Source organism: Equus asinus, chromosome 27 (assembly GCF_041296235.1).
Source record: "Equus asinus isolate D_3611 breed Donkey chromosome 27, EquAss-T2T_v2, whole genome shotgun sequence".
NCBI lineage: Eukaryota > Metazoa > Chordata > Mammalia > Perissodactyla > Equidae > Equus > Equus asinus.
The window spans coordinates 24349522-24366282 of NC_091816.1; the positions used below are offsets into that span (position 1 = coordinate 24349522).

The 16761-nt window shown below is 44.4% G+C and overlaps 1 protein-coding gene across 12 annotated transcripts in view; it reads left to right on the top strand.

The window, feature by feature from the left end:
- Positions 1–6099, top strand: part of ACSL1 (acyl-CoA synthetase long chain family member 1) — a 64857-nt gene extending 58758 nt beyond the window's left edge. For all 12 annotated transcript variants that reach the window (XM_044760477.2, XM_014839506.3, XM_070500014.1 and 9 more), the window contains 5 exons: positions 613–729; positions 2333–2476; positions 3548–3649; positions 3752–3823; positions 4434–6099. In XM_044760477.2, the coding sequence (XP_044616412.1) occupies positions 613–729; positions 2333–2476; positions 3548–3649; positions 3752–3823; positions 4434–4574 (576 nt within the window). In that variant the 3' untranslated portion in view covers positions 4575–6099. The remainder of the gene's footprint in view (positions 1–612; positions 730–2332; positions 2477–3547; positions 3650–3751; positions 3824–4433) is intronic.
- Positions 6100–16761: the final 10662 nt, after the last annotated feature.

Sequence of the window (16761 nt, forward strand, 5' to 3'; positions counted from 1 at the left end):
AGAACCTGTGATGAGCATTAGCCCTACAATTTGACTGCAGCTGAGGTCTTAAGAAAGGGAAGCGAGGGCGTTGGAGGTACCACCAAGGTTCCACTGGGACTCTGTCAGCTCCCTCTGGATCAAGGAATTCAGGGCTTCCAGCTAAAGATTGGGACACACACACCCCCTTTTCTCTGGAGAAGCCCCAGGAAATACAGTTAACAGGTCATCTTTTATTCCCCTAGTTTCATTGAGATATAATTAACACATGGCACTGTATAAGTTTAAGGTGTACAGCATAAGGATTTGACTTACATATGTTGTGAAATGATTGCCACAATAAGTTTGGTTTGTATCCAGCATCTCTTATGGATACAAAAAAAAAAGGAAAAAATGGCCTTTTACCTTGTGGTGAGAACTCTTAGGAACTACTCTCATCCCTAGGATGCACCTTTGTGATGAGAACGCTGAGCATCTCCTCTCTCAGCAGCTTTCAGATGTACCACAGAGCAGCGTTCCCTACAGCCGTCGTGCTGTACATTACATCCCTCGTACTTATTTATCTTATAACTGGAAGTTTGTACCTTTTGACGGCCTTCACCCAGTTCCCACCCCCAATCTTTTCTTCTTCAGATATGTGTGAAGGGGTCGAATGTATTTCAAGGCTACTTGAAAGATCCAGAAAAAACAGCAGAAGTTCTGGATAAAGATGGCTGGTTACACACGGGGGACATTGGAAAATGGTTACCAGTAAGTGGTCGCCTCCCCTGTTCACACATAGTTTTGTTCTACTGTTGGGAAGAACATATCCCACTTGCCGGACAGCAGCCGTGTGGCAGTGGCACCCTCACTTTTGCTTCCTTGCCAAATGGTATGCTGTGGACACTTCCATTGCCTGCAAGGACAGCTTTCTACTCTTAGCATACTCATATTGGATTTTCAACTTAACTGTAGCAAATATGTTTTGTTTTGATGTTTGACATCAGTTCTGGTTGCTGCTTCCCATTTGAAATCCAGAGAGACTGTGGCTTTTTACATCTCAAGGCTGTGCCTTGCTATCAAGGCCTTAGTTAAACAAGGTCTGGGGGACATCGCGGTAGACTGCCAAGAATGTATGATGGGCAAGAATTGGTGAATACAAATATCTCTTGGGTTTGTCCTCTCATTAAAAATAGGATAAGCCTTTCACAGATTAGGCCTGCTCCTTTGAATTTAGTCTCAGAAGTGTTTACTGTAGAGAAACGGCAGAGTCCATCTTAGGACTGAGAGACTTGTAAAAGAAACCCACCCATAGGCTCGATCAGTCTTCCTGGCTGTGGTGACGACCACTGCTTTTCCTAAGTTGTTCGTGTGTTTAATTGCAAGCACTAAAAGGGCTAATGTAATTTTTACTACTGTATATTGTTCGATTCTTACAGATTCAAGGTGCTTAATACTCTGAAATTTTTATTGATGTGAAAAATGCACCCCCCCAACTTAATTCAGATTTCAGAATACCCAAGCTGTTTAGAAATAAATTAAGTCCCTCTTTCCAGTTTCAAAAGGGATTGCGTAGCAGCTCTAATTCTGGCTCTGGCTGTGATGAACACATCTCAGAATCTCTCTGGACCTCAGTCTGCTCCTCTTGAAAATGGAGGAGAACTGATGTGGACTGAGAGACCCCTAGAGACTTTCTGACAGAGACTTTTAGAAGCGTGAGAATGACCCGAGGGTGGGGATGGGTTGAAAGTGGGAGATGGGAGTGGCGTTATCAGAGGGGGAGCTTCCTGGCATTTGGCTAGTCTGCTCCAGAGCTTCCAGCATCCCCACAGTTAATATGTTGGGCAGTTGACTGACCCGACGCAAAGGAGCAGGAGCACCCCGCTTCCACCCCAGCCCTGAAACAATGATAAAGGAAACTGAACTTCTGCCTTTGTGTGGTAAACACTTACTGAGCCCTCATTCCGCAAAGCACTGTGGGAGGATGAGTCTGTGTCTCTGCGCTCAAGACACTTGACCCAGTTGGAGAGGCAGATATGTATGCTCCCAAATTGGATATGACACTGAATGAAGCTTTAGATTGAAGCTGGCAAGCACAACACTGCTCGTTTGCTAACGAAGGTGAAGTGGGGTGAGCGTGGGCTCCGGAGTCCCTTCTCTGTTTCTCTGCTTGGCTCACGGGCCTTGGGCAAGTTTACTTAATCTCTCCAAGCCTTAGTTTGCCTCCTGGTAAAACGGATTAATAACTGAGCCCTGCGGAATGTTATTAGGGTTAAAGGATAGTGCATATCAAATGCCCTGTCCCGAGTGTGGTTGACACTGGGTAGAAACCAGCCGTGGACCCACTCACAGCCCCCTCCCCTCTGATAAACAGAATGGCACCTTGAAGATTATCGACAGGAAAAAGCACATATTTAAACTGGCACAAGGAGAATACATAGCGCCTGAGAAGATTGAAAACATCTACCTGCGAAGTGAACCTGTTGCTCAGGTGTTCGTCCACGGCGAAAGCCTGCAGGTGTGTGCTTTGTGAGGGGGGAGCTCTGAGGCGCAGGCATGGCTGGTGCCTAGCACTCTCAGGACCCAAAGAGGGTGGCAAGTTTGCCATGAGTCTGAATTGCCTTTCATGTCTGACATGCTGCATTATTATTGACAAATTACTGGTTTTTGCTAGCTTGCCATTTCTTATCCAGACAAGTTTTTTGTCTTTAATTTCTATGTTTTTATTTTAACTAGAGTAGTCTGGTGTACCAAGGGAAGTTGGATAAAGATACTGGGGAGGAGGGGAGGGGGCAGGTAAAAATATGTTTCTAACTTAACTATGAGGGAAAATATGGATATATGGGTTATAAGAAAATCTAGAATTTTCAAACATATTAAACCAAACTTATTTATGCTATGCCTCCTAAGTCACTTTGAGCATAGCTGTAAGCCAACATATACTTCAAGTTGAAAACCAAGGTCAATATTGCAGTGAAATGTCTGTTTGCCAAAATGTTGGATAAATGGTGGCAAGGAAGAAAAGGGGATCTTATTTCCTGAAGGTTAATCTTATTACAAATCTTGAGATTTTTAAATAATTTGAGAAGACTATTATCTTTTGAGAGAATGCACCTATTTTTCTTTGACCTGTAATCTTACCATACCTTTGATTTTTACTTAGTTTTGTTGTTACTAAATTGTAAAGAATGAAGTGTTGGCAGTTTTTAAAAAGTGAATCTGTGTACATTTTCTATTTCTCTTTTTTAAGGCAATTATCTGATGTCTATGATCTTGTTTATTTGACCCTGTTTTATTAAAAAATCCATATATATATTATATGTAAGTAAAAATTAGGGTTTTTTAGATCTTGATTCCCAGTGGCTCTTTTGAAACATTTATTGCAAAATTCCTGATGCCATCTGTATTTTAGAGCCAGGAATTTTTAACATGGGCCTCATGGACTCCTGGGACAGGTAAAACGTTCTGAAGAGCGGATCTGTAACTTCCATCAGATTCTCCCAGGGGCCCACGATGCAGAATAATAGAGAACCACTATTTGAGACCATCTGGAACAAGCCATGTGCTAACTCGCTTGTCTGTGTTAAAGGCATTTCTCATAGCAATTGTGGTACCAGACGCAGAGACAGTAGGTCACTGGGCCCGAAAAAAAGGATTTGAAGGATCCTTTGAAGAACTGTGCAGGAACAAGGTGAGGTTCTGAAGTATGCGGTCTACCGTCTTCACTTTGTATTAGGTGCAAAGGGCAGGGACCTCCATCACAGAAAGTATCTTATTTTTCTTGCCTTGTTAGGACGTCAAAAAAGCTATCCTAGAAGACATGGTGAGACTTGGGAAGGAGGCTGGCCTAAAAGCATTTGAACAGGTGAGACTTTCATTAAAACGCATGAATTCCCATAAAATAAGTTTTGGACTTGAAGATTTTCTTATGAATAGGTTATAGAAGAGGGTGAGATGGCCTGAAGAAATCCCTGAGGAATGAATAATGGAGTGATTTGGCAGGGGAAGAGATGTCTTTAATCAAGGATATAAATTCTCTTTTCCTGGAGGTCATGGTACAGTCCTGAATTGTATCCCAAGAACAGGGCACTGCCGAGTGGTTAAAGTTCACTGTGTTCCACTTCCGTGGCCCAGGTTCGGTTCCCAGGCACAGAACCACACTACTTGTCTCTCAGTAGCCATGCTGTGGTGGTGGTTCACATGGAAGAACCAGAAGAATTTACAACTATACACAACTATGTACTGGGGCTTTGGGGTGGAAAAAGGGGAAAAAAAGGAGGAAGATTGGCAACAGATGTTAGCTTAGGGTGAATCTTCCCCTAAAAAAAAAAAAGAAGAGGACAACCACCCCTTGTGGTAAGAGGAAGGATTGGATTGCCCATAAGGGTCTTTATCCTCTTCAGAGGCTTAAGTGCTTTTTAGTCTCAGGTGGCCTCTATGCTCTTTCGTCCTTTCATAGGCTTGTTTATTTGCAGGTCAAAGGCATTGCTCTCCACCCTGAATTATTTTCCATCGAGAATGGCCTTCTGACCCCAACAATGAAGGCTAAAAGGCCAGAGCTTCGGAATTATTTCAGGCCACAGATAGATGAACTTTATTCCACTATCAAAGTTTAAGGTGAGGAAGAAAGCTTGGAAGAAACCACACACCTTCACAATCTTCTCCTGATGGCCTTCATGTTGGTAATTTTGACGACAGCAAGCTTAGGGAGGGAATGTCCATGTTTGACTTATGCATTCAGGGTTCGTGTCATAGGAATATTAGAGGAAATGGAACACTGCCTTACAGCCACCTCGTGTTGCAGACCATGTTTATGGTGATACACAATTTCCAAAATGAGCCTTAAAAATTGTAAAGGGGAAACTATAAATGTGCTAAGTTATTCGCGACTTCCTCAGTTAAAAAGGCGGGTGTGAAAACTTCTGTCTCCCTGTTTTTCTAACCAAGGGAGAGGACTTTGCTCTTTCTGGGATGTCTGCTGCTTGCTGCAAATTCTGCAGTTGTCTGCTGCTCTAAAGAGTACCATGCACTGGGGGACTATGTCCCCTGTAAACAAGAACTGTCTCGGCTGGAGAATGTCACAAGTGGACCAGAGATTTGGTTTCAGTCCCTGCCACCTTGCCTTTCCCATCCCACGTGTGCTCTCACAACCCTTCTGATTAAGGGTTGTGAAACCCATGCTCTTCTCCACAGTCCCCTGTTGTTCCTTTGGAGCAGGAGTTTCCTAGTGAAGTGAAGGACAGACCCAACTCAGAACGGTGCAGAGTCTCCGATGGATGGCCGTTCGCCAGGGTGAATGGATTCTGGCACCCACGGAGCAGCATGCTCTCGGACCCTCTCCTCCAGACCCGGTTTCCTCCTTCCATCCCTTCCCAGAGGTTATTAAAAAAAATCTGCCTTAGACTCTACAATGAAGACAAGCATTTCAAGAAGGAAATAATTACCTAAGTCAACCATGCTCAACTGTGACGCTTAAATAACTGTCCACTTTATCTTCACTGAACCACTCTTTCTGATGGCCAACAGATTTTTAATGTGGTTTTCATATCAAAAGATCATATTGTGATTAACCGGCTTTTTTCCCCAGAATAAACTCTCAGGCAAGGCATGTCTTTAAAAATATTAAGGGAATAGATATACTTGGGTACTTATTTAAATGGACGGTAATAAACCAATACTCTTCTATCATAATGCTACCCGATTTCTATAAAATGTATTTGACAAGCCAAACTTCTAGGATGTAAAAATCTGGAAAACTCATTTCCTGGGATTAACTTCTCAAGGGATTTTTTTTTTTAAGTTAATTTGGGAAATTAGCAGCATTTCATTTTACTGCAAGTGTTTGCCACACGTGACTGAATTAAGTTGTCATTTCTATATTTAAAGCAATTGTTTTTGGGTATGTGAGAGTATATGTATTATAGAAGCACAACAGGATTTGCACTAAAGAATTGTTGTTGTAATAACACTATTTGGTAGCCTAACTTCCTCTGTGTATTCTTAATCGCACAAAAAGTCAATAATTTGTCACATTGGGATTTTGATTGTTTGCTTTCACTGTTGGCTATTTCTATGTTTTATAAACCAAAACAATTTCCAAAAACAACGCAGGAAACCAAAATAAATATTTCTGCATTTCAAGTGAGTGAAGCTTCTCTTTTCTCGTCGAGTGTAATATTTGGGGCAGCCTTTGATGAACTCAAGCAAAAAGCGACAATGATGCTCAGGCCCAAGCCCCTCCCAACTGCTTCCTCCCTCCCAGGTGTTCATCCTCTAACGGCATCCTCCTGACACTTACAGATGCTGACCTAGGGCCTCGAGCCACGTTCTCTGGCAACAGTCCTACGGTGTTGTGGAGAAGAAAATCACGGTGTGAATAATGTAGATATTCTTGAAAATGCAAAGTCTTTGCTGGAAAAGTGCATTTCAGGAGACAACGGTTGGAGCTGGTGGTTCTTGGGTGGATTCCATTCTGCTGTATTTTAGTAATTCTCTTACTAGACAACTGCTTTAGAAGATGTCTCATTTAGAACAGCCAGCTTTCTCTTCTTTTCCCCTCTGTCCCTACCCTATGCTATCATTTGAAGGATTTTCTTTTCCATAGGTGTTAACTCCATGTTCTTATGTAGCCTGTGGTGTTTAAATCAGTCTTCTTCTTTCCCTTAAATCTTGTGTTGGGTGTGATGATTTTTGGTTTCTTTCTTCAAAACCCAAACCCTGCGCATGTATCTCTGGTAAGTTTTCTAGGCCATTCTACCTTTTTCATTTTAGTTCTTAAGATCCTTGTCTTATCTTACCCTCCTCTTCCTCTTTTCTTCTTGAGGATAGTTATTACCTTTCTTTCCTGCCCTTAGCATGGAACACTGGACTTAGGAACTAGTACGTCTTCATTAAATACACCTTGTTTGAACAAGTACCTGAAATTTTGAACAAAGCTCCTCTTGCAATGAACTTGATAGAAACGCTGGGTTTTTTCTTTTTTTGAAAATTGTGGAAAGGACACATGAAATTTACCATCGTAACCATTGTTAAGTGAACAGTCCAGTGGCATTGTGTTCACATTGTTGTACAACCGTCACCACCACTGTCCCCAGAACTCTTTGTCTTGCAAAACTGAAACTCTACCCATTAAACACTAACTCCAGTTAGACCCTCCCCCTGGCCCCTGGCAACCACCATTCTGTTTTCTGTCTCTATAAATTTGACTCCTCGAGGGACCTCGTATCAGTGAATCATACAGTATTTGTCCTTTAGTGACTGGCTTACTTCACTTAGCATAACACTCTCAAGGTTCATCCATGTTGTGGTGTGTGTCAGAATTTCCTTCCTTTTTAAGGCTGAATAACAGTCTGTTGTATGTATGCACCCCATTTTGTTTATCCATTCATCTGTTCATGGAAATTTTGGGGTTGTTCCCACCTTTTAGCTATTGAGAATACTACTGCTATGAACATGGGTGTGTACAAAAATTTTGTTTCAGTCCCTGCTTTCAATTCTTTTAGGAATACACCCACAGTGGAATTGCTGAATCATATGGTAATTCTGTGTTTAATTTTTTGAGGAATTGCCATACCGTTTTCTACATTGGCTGCACCATTTTATATTCCCATTGACAGTGCACAAGGGTTTCAGTTTCTCCACATCCTCACTATTCCTTGTTGATTTCTGTTCTTTTGATAATAGCCATCATAATGGATGTGAAGTGGTATCATTGAGATTTTGATTTGCTTTTCTCTAATGATTAGTAAAGTTGAGCATCTTTTCATGTGCTTATTGTTTATTTGTGTATGTTCTTTGGAGAAATGTCCATTCAAGTCTTTTGCCCATTTCTTAAATTGTTGTTTGGTTTTTTGTTATTGAGCAATAGGAGTTCTTTATATATGCCGGATATTAATCCCTAAATACTTTTCAATTCGTAACTTTCACGGCACACTGTTTGAGTCAGTGCCTGCTCACAACAGTAGACGTATGATGGTGCTCCATCTCAAAATCAAAACTGCACCTCAAAAGCCCAGTGGTCTCTATCTCAAACCCTTCTCTCCAGGCAGAACAGAAAAGAAGAAGTGTGGTTGACTCAGAATGAGACAGTCCTTTCTGCTCTCCAGGCCCTCCATGCTAAGCATCTTCCAATAACTGCCATGAGAGCAGGAGTCTCCCAGTAGAGCCTAAGCTGGGAGGCCAAGGCAGGGAAGAGCCAGTCCTGAGGAGTAGCCCTGCTGTCCCCTGAGCTCATCTTGCCCCTCCCTGCAGGTCCCAGCTGCCACACACCCTCCCTCTTTACCTAAACTCTGAAAAGCAGTTTATTTTTAAGTATATTTGGCATTTGGTAGTTTAATATTTTTGCCCCACTCCCTATTTTTAGATTCCTTGGAAGAATAGTAAAATAAAGTGTGTTGAATGTTGCCACATATCAGGCACTATTCTTAGCATTTTACGTAGAAGACCCATTTTCCAACCCTCTGAGCCAAATACACTGTTGTCCCTGTTAAAAAAATAAAATTGACCTGAGTAAATTTTGAAGATCTAATTGGCTTTATTCAATGATTCATGACTCAGACAGCACCCCATCTAGCAGATAGAGAGGAGCTCCGAAGAGCCGTACAAAATGAAAGACTTTTATAAGTAGAAGGAGGCGGGACAAGGATGTTATACAAGCGAAGAGGGGATTGTTTCAGACAAGGTCACCTTCCTTTTGGGGACAGTGGGGGGGTCTGTCAGGCAGATGACCTCACGAGTGCTGACCAGGTAATTCCAGATTGAATGGTTTTTAAGATTCCACTCCCGGGAGAGCTTGAAACTGTAATTAAGTTAGGTAGGAAGTCTTGGTTCGGTGACATAGGCTTAGCACAAGTGACTCCATTTTGGGGCTGTTGTCTTGTTTTTTAATATCCACACTTTACAGATGATGAAATCAGACAGCACATACCTAATTTGATCAATGTCACACACTCAGACAGAATTGGAGCTAGGCAAGCTGGCTGTAGACACTGGGCTGTCAACCTCATGCTCTGGATGTTTCTTCTTGTCTTCCTTTGGCAGTGAACTTCGGGATAAAATATGTCATTGGATTACTGCTGGCACCAAGAAACAAGCTTCAGTACAAATGGTTTGATTCCTATCTAATGATAATTCTTTGTCAAAACAGGGGCTAATACCACTACACAGAGTTTTATTCTGGTTTTATGGCTTATCCAAAATTAAACATGGTTGCTATCTGTGATGGTGGTAACCCCACATCTGTGAAGAACCAAAAGTTTGTTAGAACCAGCCAGTCTATTTTAGGAGGAAAATCTGTATAAAGCTGGGTCGCAGACATATGGCGGGTTCACGAGATCCCTTAGAAGTGGTCGGAATTGTTAACAGTGGAGATAAATCAGCTGCAGGTGTTGTGGATCCACTGTGGGCAGTACGCTGTGCTGTGTCTTCACTTTGCTCTCATTTCATTCTCCCAAGACCCCTGTTGGGCAGGTGATCGATGCATAGTTATGTGTTGACTGCCAACTAAGTGCCCTGTATAGTTCTGTGCTGTGGGGACACAGCAGACAAGATCCTGCCCTGGAGAAGCTCACTTCCTGATGGAGAGAGATGGACAATAAACAAGAAAGCACATGGACAACTCCCAGTTGTGATGGGTGCTTTGAGGAGAACAATTGATAGAGTATTGGAGCGGACCACAAGGGCCTGTTTTAGGTGTCATGGTCAGAGAAGGTCTCTGAGGAGGTGACACTTGGGGTAGTCATCTGAAGAATGAAAAGGAACCAGCCTTACAAAGATTTGGGGGAAAAGTTTTCAAAAAGAAGTAACAGTGAGTGCAAAGGCCCTGACGTGAGGAAAAGCTCAACATAGTCCAGGAGCTGAAAGGAAGCCGATGTGGCTAAGGCAGCATCATTAAGTGGGGGAAAGAGTGGCACTGAAAGAAGTTAGACAAGTAGTAGGGCCAAATTACCAGGCTTTGCAGCCCAGAAAGGACTCTGGGTTTTACTCTGGGATCAGGAGGAAACCCATGAAGTGTTTTGAGACAAGGAGTGACATGCTCTGAATTGCCCTTTTCCAACACTCCTGGCTGCTGCAGGGGGATCAGAGCAGAAGCAGAAGCCAGGTAAGGACACCATAGTGCACGACGGCAGCTTAACCAGGCTGGCGGCAGGGAGATAGAAGAGAGAAAATTTGAAAGCAGCTGGAGGTAGAACCAGTGCGCGTGTGGGGATCTGGAAGAGGGCTTGTCTAGGGTGTGAGCACAGCTGGGCAGGTGGTGGAGCTGCACTTCCTGAGCCAAGAAGACTCAGGCATTGATTTTGGGAGAGGGAGCCAAGAGGTTGCATTTGGACGGTTTCTATATGACGTGCCTGCTGGATAACCATGTGATGAGTCTGCAGCCTCAGAAGACAGGTACAGTTGGAATGTCAACAGCATACAGAAGGTAAAGAAGACTTCGCCAGGTAACCTGGGGAGCAGGGGTCCCAAAATAGAGCCCTGGTGTCCTCGCAATTTGAATGAGAGTTAAAGAAGGAGCCAGCAACTGGGACTGAGAATCACCTGCCATGGAGGAAGGTGGGAACCAAGAATGTGGTGTCCCTGAAGCCGAGAGAGAGGTGTTTCAGGGAGGGAGGGGATCAGTTATGTCACATGCTGTTGAAAGGTGGAATAAGGTGGGAACAGAGGAATGTCTGCTGGATCCGGCAATGCTGGCAGCCTTGGCAATGTGTTCCAACGGAATAGGGAGGACAGAAGCCTGTCTGGGTCGAGTTGAGGCGTGAACTCCCGGGAAGTCAGGAAGAAGGGTAGACAGCTCTGGTTGGAAGTTTTCCCGCGAAGGAAGTCAGATGAATGGACGGTAACTGGAGCAAGATGGGAAGGTGGGAGTTTTGCTTTTGTTTGCTGGTGGTGGTGGTTTTGAAGATGGGAGATACGAGAGCATAATGATATGCCAATAAGAATGGTCCAGGAGAGAGAGAGAGAGTGTGATGATGAGAGAGAGAGAGGAAAGAGGGGAAGATGCTGTCCTGAGAGTAGAAGGCTTAGATCCAGTCAAGTGTAGAGACCGGGTGATAGGAGATTTTGATAGGATGCTTCTTCTACTGCGACAGGAGGAGAGATGGAGAATGTGGGTTAGATATAGGTAGATTCATGGTGATTGAGGTAGAAAAATTAGGGAGCTTCCATCTGAATACTTTTCTTTTTTCATTTAAGTATTATCTCCTTGTTTTCAATGAGAAAATAGAGTCCTAGAGACATCAGCTGACTTGTCCTAATAAGCGGCTGGGCTGGATTTTCTGACTCCAAGGCCCCTCTGTGCCTAGGTCCCCTTTTTGCTGCGCCTTCCTCTCCCTGGTATGATGCCCAGTGCCCTGAGCACCAATCACTGTGTTAGATGAGTCTTCTTAATTAGCCAATCCTCAGGCACAGCTAAACTCTCCATTGCAAATATACCCGTTTGCAGTTTAAGTCATGTCACAAGGCGGAGGTGGGTAAATGCCACGGATCCTGGAATGTCCTTTTTGTATTTTCATCCATATTTCCTGCGATTGTTTCTTTTCATGGCAACATAAGCAGAAGAGAACTTGCCAATCTGTCCCCAATTGCTGGGGCAGAGCAGGTGGACAGAGGGTGGGAGGCCCTTGGCAGCACGTTGAGAGGTGAGGGTCGTGGGTCTGTTAGACTGATCACGCCCTGGGCATCTTTCCCAGCCCTCAGCCTCCAGCCCCCTCCGCATTTACTATGCAAGGTGGCTGCAGCCCTGAGAGACTGAAGGGGACTCTCCTGAGGTTGGCAGCACAGAGGCAATTTCTCCACATCTTCCTCCACCGAGCAGCCTCAGGTCCAGGGTGGCTGGCGCCTGTGGATATGAGATCTGTGACAGCAGCCTACACCCTCGCCGTGGCTGTTCTTTCACCACAGTGTCCTAGCGTAGATGCCAAAATCTGTGTTCATATCCAACTCACTTCACTCAGCATGAGTAATGGGGAAATTGACCCGCCTTACTTCGTATCCATATAATTGGCATAAAAAGAAATCCAGATTTTTCCTTTTGACTTTTAACTCCTTTGCTCTGTTGACTTGCTCAGATGCGAGAATCTCGCTAGAGGAATTCTGCTTCTCGGCACTGGTCTTCAGGGGCAGGGGGATTCTGTTCTTGGCCGGAAGCAGGGTGTTTTTATTTTTTTTTCCCCACAAATACCTTTTCCATGTAAGTTCTTAGCCACTCTCTTTTGCTGCGATTTTTAATGGAGGGAGGGTTTAATCTGTCAAATTTCTCTAACAGAAATTGTCCTTGCTAAATCCTAAGGCTGCTGGATCGCCCGCAGGCACTCCAGGCAGCCTCCCTGCTTTGCGCACGTGGCTTGTTAAAATTGGAGGGTGAGTCATGGGAGTGACAGCAGTGCCTGAGGAAGAACCAGAACCGTGCACCAAAGGGACACAGGTGAAGTGTGTAAAAAACCAGTTCGCTCACATTCTGCATGGGCAACATGTGCAGACACACAGGGACTCTTGTTTTTGAGTTTCTTGCTTTCCCACACCCCCTGCTACTGCCCTGCCCCACCCTGCTGCCCTCCTGCCAGCTCCTCAGCCCCACCCAGCTGAGTTGTCAGTGGGCCCTGCAATGGGGAGAAATTCCAGGCCTGCCCCAGGCAGCCTCAGCCACTACATCTGTCTGCTTCCTCCCTTCCTATTCCTCCTGCCCAACCAGGGCAGCGGCCATCTCTCGCTGGGACAATTGCACCAGCCTCTTAATTGACCTGTTTGTTTCCCGCGTTGGTCTCTCCTGACACACCCATTTTTCATCCACTTGCAGCCAGAATGATTTTTCTACGGCACGACTCCATCAGGTGATTCTGCCGCTTCGTCACTCAGAGGTTTCCTATGGCTGTCAAGCCTAAACAGCTGAATGTACTTAGAGGAGGTCTTCTCAGACTTCATGGTGCACCAGAGCCCCTGGGGATCTCCAGTGCACATTCTGATTCGCTAAATCTGGAGTCAAGCCTGCAGTTCTGCATTTCTGACAAGCTCCCGGGTGATGCCTGTGTGGACAGTCTGTGCACTATACTTTGAGGAGAAAGGAACTGGAGGACCCCTGCTTGTCTCCCTAGCCCTATCTTTTGTCACCTCCCCAACTCTGTCCCAGCCACACTGAATTTATTCTAGCTCCCAGAATGCATCACACTCTTGTTCAACACCGGGCCTTTGCACATGTGTTTCCCCTAGAGCGCTCTCTTATCCTGGCCTGGCTGGCTCCTACTCCTTTATTTCAGTCCGACTCTAGATGTCACTTCCTCTAGGAAGCCTCCTCCAGTTCCCCAAGCCCAGGAAACAAATTGTTGAGCATGTCTGTGGCCCGGCTGTGGTGTAAGGTGGAGGGGTAAGGTGGTAACGATCTTCTTTTGCTAAGTGACAAGGTCAGAGGGGTGAGTGAGCTGGCCTATGAGGTCCAGGGAGCAGCCAGAAGGTGGGGGAGGCATTTCCTCCTACAGAAGGTTCTAGAAAGAAGGCTTTCATGTCACCTGGGGGTTAGAGAGTGAAGCCTGTGTGATCTGAGCTTGTCTGATGGGTCAGTGGCTCATGGTACCTTGGCTCTTCCACTGTTCCATTCTCGGCTGAGCAGAAGGGATCACAGAGGTAAGGACACTGGTCACTCTGAACTCTCTGACCAAGGTCAGCCTCCCAACTGTGTGTGTTCTCAGGCCGCCCAGAAGTAGTGTGAGTTTGAGCAAGGTCATGAAAAGGATGAAAACTTTTTCCAGAAAGTTCTTTTTTGACCAGAGAATCATGGAGACAGATTTCTACTGTAGAAATTTTCTCTTATTTACTTCAGAAAATTTTTTTCTTTGGGGTGTTCTTTCATCTTCTTTTCTCAGTTTATGTGCTCATTTGGCCCTTTTTACAAATTTGAGTTATAGAATTATTTCCTATTTGGAAGTTGGCTATTCTTTGGCTAGAGAAATCCTGGATTTTGCTGGAATGCTGCTGCCAGGATTCCTGTACCAGACTCAGCCCTGCAGGGAGCTGGGAACAGAGTCAGAAACATGTGACACAGCATCGTCATGGCATAGTGCTCGGCCCTGTTCAGCCATGTGATCTCAGCTTGGGTAGGAGGAGTGCCCATTAGGTCTGGAAAAAGTAGAACATTAGTTACAGAGCAAGTAAGTTCAGTAGTCGGGTATCAGAGCCAAGGAAGTGTTGGAAAGCATGTGACATAGGAAGGCATCTAATGTCATTGCAGTTTGCTACCACGGAAAACATCGTTCTGCCCTCCAACTTTAAAAGACACTGAATAATACTTCCTTTTTGAATTTTATTTCCTCTTTTTTGTGACGGGAACACGCAAGGGAAGGTCCTTTCCTTCCTTGCCCCCACCCCCACCTTGCCCTCCTGGGACGTTTCGAGTTTGTTTTGCGGTGTCATAGTTACAGATGTTGAGCTGTTAGTCTGTTTAAAGCAGATAACCACCCTAGTTTATTCCTGATGAGAAGTGCCAAGTGTAGTGGGTTCTTGCATTTCCCAATAATTAGTAGGTGCTGTGGGAAGTTAAAAAAGAAAGTAGAAAATTTGAGAAATAAATTATTCTCTTATCCCCAATAGAAAATCATACTCTTTGCCTTAAGGGAAAGTTACAAGAATGGATTTGATAAATTATGGAAGAGGATAATGCGCATGAAGGGGAAAAATGAGTTGAGCAAGGGCAGTTAAGATATCTAGTTTTATTAATCTTAAGCTGACTTGGAACCAATATTTGCAGTGTCTGAAAATGAGTAGCTCTGTGCTCCAATTACATTTCAGATCTCCAGTCCTGTTCTTTATCTGCCCTCTCGTGGTCACAGAAAATTCAACAGAAGAGCTCTCTAGAAAAAAAGCAAAGAGATGCAATAAGAAATGGTAGCCTTTCTATATGTCTAGAGACCTCTGTGTTCTTTACCGCTTATCTTCATGAAAATCCTGTAAGATAAATTGTAATATTCTCATTTATATTCTCATTTAAACATCAAAATACTATTCCCAAAATATGGAACTAATATATGTATTGACCCACTTCACAGGAGAGGTGTATTTCCACTGGGAAGTGTCCATACCCACCACTTAATTTACCCCAGGGATCCAAGATGTTTTGTAGTTCTTTATTTTCTGTATTTATACTATAAAAGCAATTAGTTTTTCTTTTCATTTCCCAAACATGAAATTATATTACATAATTTAAGGACCTGCCATGTAGATGTCCTCCAGCATCCTGTAGCGGCCTGTTCTCTGGTGTTTCCGAGCTCCCTCAGCCATTGCTCACATCACTCCAGGTTACCTCCAGGGCTCTGGACCCCACTGTCTTTGTAAGTGAGCATAAGTGAGGCCATCTTGTTACGCTAAATGGCCCCAACCCCTCCTCTGTGTGATTCCTTGCTGCTCTGCACGTACTCTAAAAAATTCACATGCTCTCCTTATTTATGCCCTCTGCTTACACATGTACTCCCCTATATCTTGATAAATTAAAGCTTTGTTCTATGAGTTTCTCTCTAGGAACAGGCTTATCACAGGTGGAAAGCATACTTACAAGATATTCATCATCACTTACAGAAGAAAAGAACCATGAGGGACCCTGGAGTCCATCATGCCTGAAGGCCGACATTTCTAAACCTCCTCCTTACTGCCCATCTTTCCTATATAACTGCCTCAAGATTCTGTCATCCTTGAAGATGGGTTTTTTGAGACATTAGTCTGCCATCTTCCTGATTATGCCGGCTAATCGAATTAAAATTTCTTTTCTCCATCCCTAACTGGTTGTGAGTAATTGGCTCATGGCAAGCAGAGTGAGCTCATTGCTTGGTATCATCTCCACCCCTGTGTTTTCAGTCCCCTTCTAATACCCATGCTTCACCCCATCCTGAACACTATCCCTAGGTCTTCACAACCCCCTAGACACACCGACACAGGTTGTTGAGTTTAGCAAACATTCACAAAAGGTTAATGGTGGAAAGAGTACAGCACAACATAGGCACCATCTTAAAATAGAAAATATTGGCCATGGCTTCCCCATAAATAATCCACCATTCTCTTCGTGGGCAGTTTCTCACTGACCAGATCTTCCCTTGGCTATAGCTTCTCCCATCTGCTGGGCTCTTCCTCTTCCCTCAACTGGCCCTTCTCCCCTCTCCAGCTGCCAGCCTCCAGCCCCCCACCCCATTTCTATTAATGTCTTTTGATGAGCCTTTGTGTCCTCCTCCTCTGAACCCCAAACTGGGCTCTACCCTTGGCTGTATACATTCAGATGCTCTCAAAGGTGCTGTGGTCCCCACCCCCAGCAGTACAAATAACCAGCAGAAGCTTTGAAATTGCTATGTGGCATCAAATTCTTAGGCAAGGCTTCCGCTCAACCTCTGACCAGAGCAAACTGAGAGTCTTCTCCATGTTATAGTATTGTCTTGCTTTATCATACTACACACACGCTAGAGGTTCTGGAATGTGCCCCTCACTGTCTCCCCTTGCCTCACCCACATTGAGAATCACTGCTCTAGGCTAATAGTTTACCTGAGAAAGCAGCATGATGGAGCAGAACAAATGTGAGTTAGAATTCCCAGGTTGGAATCCTGCCTTCCTATGATTAGCTCTGCAAGTGGGGGCAAGTTTCTGTAGAGGACTTGAGTTGTCTGTCTCCCAGCATCCATATCCCATTTCCCAATTTCCGATTCCCCCATCCACCACCCCAGTTCCGGTAGGAATCCATGTGTTTCCAGGAAGCTAATGAGTGTATTTCTTTTCCTTGGCCAAAGGGGTTGTGTGATGGCTAATGTTGGCTAGGCCACAGTGCCCAATTGTTTGGTC